This window comes from Rutilus rutilus (genome assembly GCF_951802725.1).
Source record: "Rutilus rutilus genome assembly, chromosome: 23".
In the NCBI taxonomy this organism is placed as follows: domain Eukaryota; kingdom Metazoa; phylum Chordata; class Actinopteri; order Cypriniformes; family Leuciscidae; genus Rutilus; species Rutilus rutilus.
The window spans coordinates 21,525,503-21,531,511 of NC_140233.1; the positions used below are offsets into that span (position 1 = coordinate 21,525,503).

Sequence of the window (6,009 nt, forward strand, 5' to 3'; positions counted from 1 at the left end):
GTCCCTGGAAACGAATTATAATATATATTTCCATATTTTTTATATATATATTTATATATATATATATATATATATATATTCAAGTATTTGTTTCTCAGGCAAAAGCATGTGAATACTACGGATAAACGTTTAAAATATATGTTAGTTGACATTATTGCGTTTTTTCCCTTTGAATTGATATTTGTGCCTTTTTTTTTAAGAACTGTAAAATAACGTTACAAAAACACAAAGCCTATTTTGCAACAACAAGAATGTCACGGTACCAGAAACCAAACTGGGCTTTTTTTTTTTTCTTTTTTTTTTTCTTTTTTTTCCTTGAAGCGTTTTAACGAAAAAAAACATAGAAAATACAAACATCCCACTTTTTCAAGGTCACAATGTCCCTCTTCCTGCAGTGCAAAGCAGGGGTTTTGTGCAGCCACGCTCGAAAGGAGGCGAGTTCTTCACGTCCAGGCATTTCAACATGATCCCTTCACTGTCCCCACACTGCTCCTTCCTTTATCGCAACGGCAGCGCCGAGACCCAAGGCATACGTCGCGTGTCTTACGTATACGCAGCTGATATCCCCGCAGCCAATATGCTCTTGTTTACTCTTTCCAAAGTCACACTTTCCTTAAAACGGAAAGTTTAATAAAGTTTCAAAGGAAAAAAAACATGCTTTTCAACCCCTTCTCCTTTGAGTCCATTCCCAAAGCTAGCACCATGACATTTTTTGAGCTACATGTTCATAGTCCATAAAAAAATAGTGCCTTTTTTATTACTTAACAAGAACTTTGACGTAATCCGTGGCGATGTGCAATTCGCAGATTCTTCTCTGCTTTTCATTTGTGATTACAAGGTGCTGGAACAGGAATCTAATTTTACAACAATTCCTTACAGTGTGGATGTCCCTTTATAGTTACAGGTGCAAACTAATATTTAAAAAGGACTAAAAGAGAGATACTTTTGTCTCGGGAGAATGCAGTGGAATGGGTTCGTTCATGCTAGCTCTAGCTGTTCCTCGCGTTCTGACGTCCTCCAAACTGGCGAAAACGTGCGACGTTCCGCAGCTTCGTCGCTCTTTCTTTTGCTTCTTCACCTGAATTGTGTTCCTCTCATTTATGATTTGTTGGTGAACGAAACAGCAAGAATAGAAACTTGAAGAGCGTGTGAGCACGTCTGGTGGGGAAGGAAGAAGGGTTGTTGAGGACTGCCACAGAAATGACGTCAGAGACAAAAAGCTTTGATCCCCTAGTCTTTTTTTATCGACTCTGTGCAAATGATCCTGGTTTCACTTGTGGCTGACGTAGTTTTCTGTGGGAAGAAGGATGGGCGGCAGCTTGCTGGGAAGTGTGATGAGAGGCCTGTGGTGGTGCAGTTGCTCCTGGGCCTTGATTCTCTCCGCCTGCCGCCTAAACTTCTTGGCCCGCAGGATGGCAGGGACGCCCCTCCGTAGCCTCTGGGCGGCCTTCCGTTGCCACACGTCATATTTGGAATATTTCACGGTCACGTGCTTTCTTGGGACATCCTGTTGCGAAAGTAATAATAGTGTTAGAAAATGACTCCTGAAACAGTTTGAAATTCTCACAGATATCTTCTACGATTGCTTGGAAGATCTCTAAAAATGACTTTAAACTCTCTGAAAATCAAAAGTTTTGACAAAATTTTTTAATGATTTTGCAGATATTTTGCCCAAAATAGCCAAAAACCCTAAACTACCAAGACAACACTCCACTTGAAATTCTCTTGCTCAATCCTCGTCTTTCTTAAAGTCTTAGTTCACCCAAAAATGAAAAATCTCTCATGTCGTTCCAAACAGTCTCCTCCTTTTAAAATCCATACAATGAAAGTCGGTGTTATTTTGGACCCCATTGACTTTCTTTATATGGATAAAAAATTCTTCAAAATATCTCCTTTTGTGCTCCGCAGAAGAAAGTCATATAGGTTTGGAAGGACATGATGGTGAGGAAATGATGAATTTTGGTGCAAACTGTCCATACCAGATGTTATTTAAAGGGCTATCGATTTCTAATACTGACAAAGAACAAAACTCAACACTGAAGAATGACCATTTGTCCCCAATGTCCAACCAGCTAGTCAACATCTAGGTCATTTTGAGAGACACTGGTTTTGTAACCCAATCCAAGTATGTGATGTAAATCTACAGGAAAATGTCAACCTAGATATGACCTCTCACTTCTATCATATCATTTTCCACTTGGTCAGCAGCTTTAGGGCAATACTTGCTTACTAGTTCCTTACTCTGGCTCATTGTTTTCTTTAAACCCACATGCCAGGATGGACAAGCTCGGCAGAAACCACAGGACAATCAAGATGGTGCGTGTGATAAAGTGCTGGAGAGGTTTTTGTTGTTTCCCACGGTCAACATACCTGTTTAAATGCGGGCATCACCGGGATGACCTGTAGGGATGTGGCTGAAACGTCCCTCTCTGACTTGGCAGGTTTAGCACAGTATTGTTCCAGTAGAGCTAGGTTACAACTGCTAAAACAACACTCTTCCACAATCCCACGATTTTGAGAACGCCGACTATTCGACCTACTAGTTGGTCGACCTGCAGGGATACAAATAAAGATCATAAGTTAATGGATGACAGGGAGAGAAGCTCTTAGATGGTCACATGTCAGACAAAATTGATGAAGTTCACCCAAAAATGTCCTCATGTCATTGCAAACCTGTGTTCAAAACCAGTTTTTTGTCCATGCAGTGAAAGTCAGTGGTGACCAATGTTGCTTTGGACCCCATTGACTTCTGTTGCATGGTCAAAAACTGTTTTTCAAAATATCTTATTTTGTATTCCAGAAAGTCATACAGGTTTGGAAGGACATTAGGGGGAGTAAATGTTGACAGGATTATACAATGTTGATTGAACTATACTAGCCTAAACTGGTTTGCTGGTTTCCCAGGTTTGGGGCACTTGTCAAATACTCCAGCTGGCTGACCAGGTAACTCTACTGAAAAAGTTGGTTTGATAATCATTCATGTTTTAAGTTCCCATTCACTGAGCCTGGTAAAGCTGGTGTTTAGCTGGGTAAATAGTCATCCAGCCTGAACAGCTGAAAGGTGGAAAAAAATCCCTAATTAAAACCAGCCAACAGACGAGCAAACTAGGATAGACTGATTTATTTATTTTATTTTATTTTTTCAGCTGGAGATCCAGCTGAACACCAACATAGCCATGCTGAAAGGCCATTTGACCATCTCAAACCAGTTAAGACTAGGGGGGGAAAAGCAAGAAAGAAGAAGAGATTTGGCTCAAACTCTCCGAACACAAACAGTTGCCATCAAACATGCAAACACATTCAACAAACCCTACAAACAAGTCAATGTAAATCAAGCTACAGTGGCCTGATTCCATTGTCAAAGCAGATTTCATTATCGATTCATTGTGTTTTGACTGGGATGCATCCATGGTGTATAATAAAGGCAAAATCTGTGGCATAAAATGGAGTCTGTTTATTTGTTTTCTCGCCCGGACTGATCTCGTTATGCCGTCTAATTGAGCTGTTCGAAATCTGTTTCGAAGAATTCGCCGACAACCCAGGAAGATCGAAAGCGTACAAATAAGACAGCTAGAGTGTTGAAGGGCAAAAGTCTTCGCTTCTGTTTGGATGAGTAAATGGTGGATATCCTTTGACCTTGTCCTTTGCCAGCTCAGCAGAGATAAAGAGAGCATGAAAGAGAGGAAGGGGGAGGGGTAGAAGAACAGACTTGGCATGAAAGAGCGAAGATACAGGACACAGTAATGGAGGTGGGGGAGCCAGACCGGGGAAAAGGAAGGAACAATTGATTTTCAGTCAAATATTATGCGAACGATTGGCGCTTCTCACAACCGCAATGATCTGAAAGGGTGTTCTTGATTGTAGGATGGGAAACATTGAAGAGTGGATCTGGTGGATAGAGGGGGGAAAATCTGCGCTGGCCCAAATTGGATAATGATCTTTCGGGGTAGTTAGGCTTCTGTGGACAAGAGAACACAAAGACCTTGTCTGTTTGTCAGTGCTGGCGTGAGGAAGACGACAAATATTTAAAAAGTTGTGCTCTCGACCCCCTCCGTGCATGTGAACGGTATACAACCAGCAGATGTATCTGGTTCTGGATTGAACAATTGGCAATCATTGCACTGAACTAGTGCAAATCAATTGGTTAGTATCTGTTACGCTAAACTAGTAATGAAGCTGTCTCAATCCATCCAGCCGTGTAAGAGGACAAACAACTTTTTTTCAATTGAGTGTAGCCTGGGAACATTTCTGGAGAGGTGAATGGAATGCCACTTGGGTACTATTACTTTCCCTGGCGGAATGTGCAAGTAAACAACCAGGCCATTGTGGCTCATTTAGCATCCCTTTCATATGCAATCACAGATATCGCGAGAGAATGCGCCCAGTCAGCACAATCTGCAGAGACTTCGCTCGTAACTCTGGTCGTTCGTGACATACAATTGGCAGGATTTGCAACCAAAGAAAAGAAAACACAGAGATGTCCAAATGTACGTACTGAAATAGAAGCCTCTGTCTTCGCACACAAACTGTAGCGCGTCCACCAGCTCTCCACCACATAACGTTTCAGCTGAAGCGACTTCGAAGGCAGACAGGGTTAAAAACAGTATGCATATGGGCATCCGTACGGACCAGTACATCTTTATGACCTGCAGAGAAAATGTGTTTTAGTTAGATGGTGCATTTCATTTGTAATGTACAAAGCAGATTTTTTTTATGCCCTTTCTATATATAAAGATATCATGTATACCTTAAATACTTAACATAATACTGAACAACTATTATTAGCTTCCTCAAGGCATTGAATTTAGTAATGCAATAAAATGTCTGCATGCATGACCATCGACTTGCTTGATCACATGGTTTAAACCAGTATGTCAATGTACAGTGTGGAAAGCATTCAGTGTAGTTAACAATAAGTTAAATGTGTACATGCAACACTGGAATCGTGTTTTTCACTCTCTGATGCATGCAGCCTTTGTTTTAGCAACAAACAAACAAAAAGGTCAGATTTTTTAGTAACTACAGTATTATTTCTTTCACCAAATGCAATACTTAATACACCCTGGGAAATTGTGCATTTTGTAGTTAATGCATTTAATTTTTCACTAAAAAGATGATATTTTAAAGTCTGAAGACCTGCTGATCAAGATGATCTTCCTCTGGTAATAGTCATTAGTTCCTTCAGTGCATTCCAAATCGCCAATGCAATTCTTCAAATACGCTGGGATTGTACTTGCATGCATCGACTTTTTAATTAACGCTAAAATATGCATTGCTTATCCACGTCAAAAAGAGCTTTTATCTCCCTTATTGAGGCTACACTCTTACACAACGTTCAACAAGTTGCAAGACTGCTCAATATACCCAGCTATCTCATTCCACACAACTCAGCATATAATTTCCCTAAACCCAGCTCATTTAAAGTGCTGTCGCCCCCTTGCGCAACTTCTTCCCCGCGTGCGCGCGTATCCTGAATGAAGTGTCAAGTCCATTTTTATTTGTAAAGCGCTTTACTACACCATGTTTTCAAATCAGCTTTACAGAAATTCATTATGTAAATTTCTATAATATCTTATATTTCACATTTAGAGCTGTCAAGATGTTTAGAGATGTTAGCAGTTTAGAGTGTCAAAAACATCTCCGTTGCATTACGCGAATTGATCGTGCAAAAGACTGCATCTACAATCTCTTTTCGTTTGCAAACGTGTCAATTTCTGATGTTTATTCAAGTCAAGTAAAAAAAAAAAAAAATCTATTTAAGAGAATATCTTCAGATAGTCCAAGATTTCATAAAGGTTGTCAAAATATTTTCTTTACCTTATTTATGAAACTGTCTGTTCTCAAGCAGGTATGGCAAACAGAATGATGTTTTAGTTGGTCCTCCATGACAACGTAAAAAAATGCGGTGCTGTTGTATTTGGTTGAAAAGGTCTGTTAGTTTCCCCAGTTGGTGTTAGGATGTTGTGTGGAGCTGTCCCAAAAATCAGGCGACAGGCAAAAGTTCTGTGA

General features: G+C 40.2%; 1 protein-coding gene across 1 annotated transcript; it reads right to left on the minus strand.

Annotated features, from left to right (window-relative positions):
- Nucleotides 1–269: 269 nt before the first annotated feature.
- On the minus strand, nt 270–6,009 carry igf2b (insulin-like growth factor 2b). Its single transcript, XM_084397042.1, has 4 exons — nt 5,818–6,009; nt 4,496–4,646; nt 2,371–2,552; nt 270–1,507 (listed from the first exon to the last, which is right to left on the minus strand). Exons 1-4 carry the CDS (start codon nt 5,884–5,886, stop codon nt 1,271–1,273), a joined length of 639 nt encoding a protein of 212 aa, XP_084253168.1. The 5' UTR covers nt 5,887–6,009; the 3' UTR covers nt 270–1,270.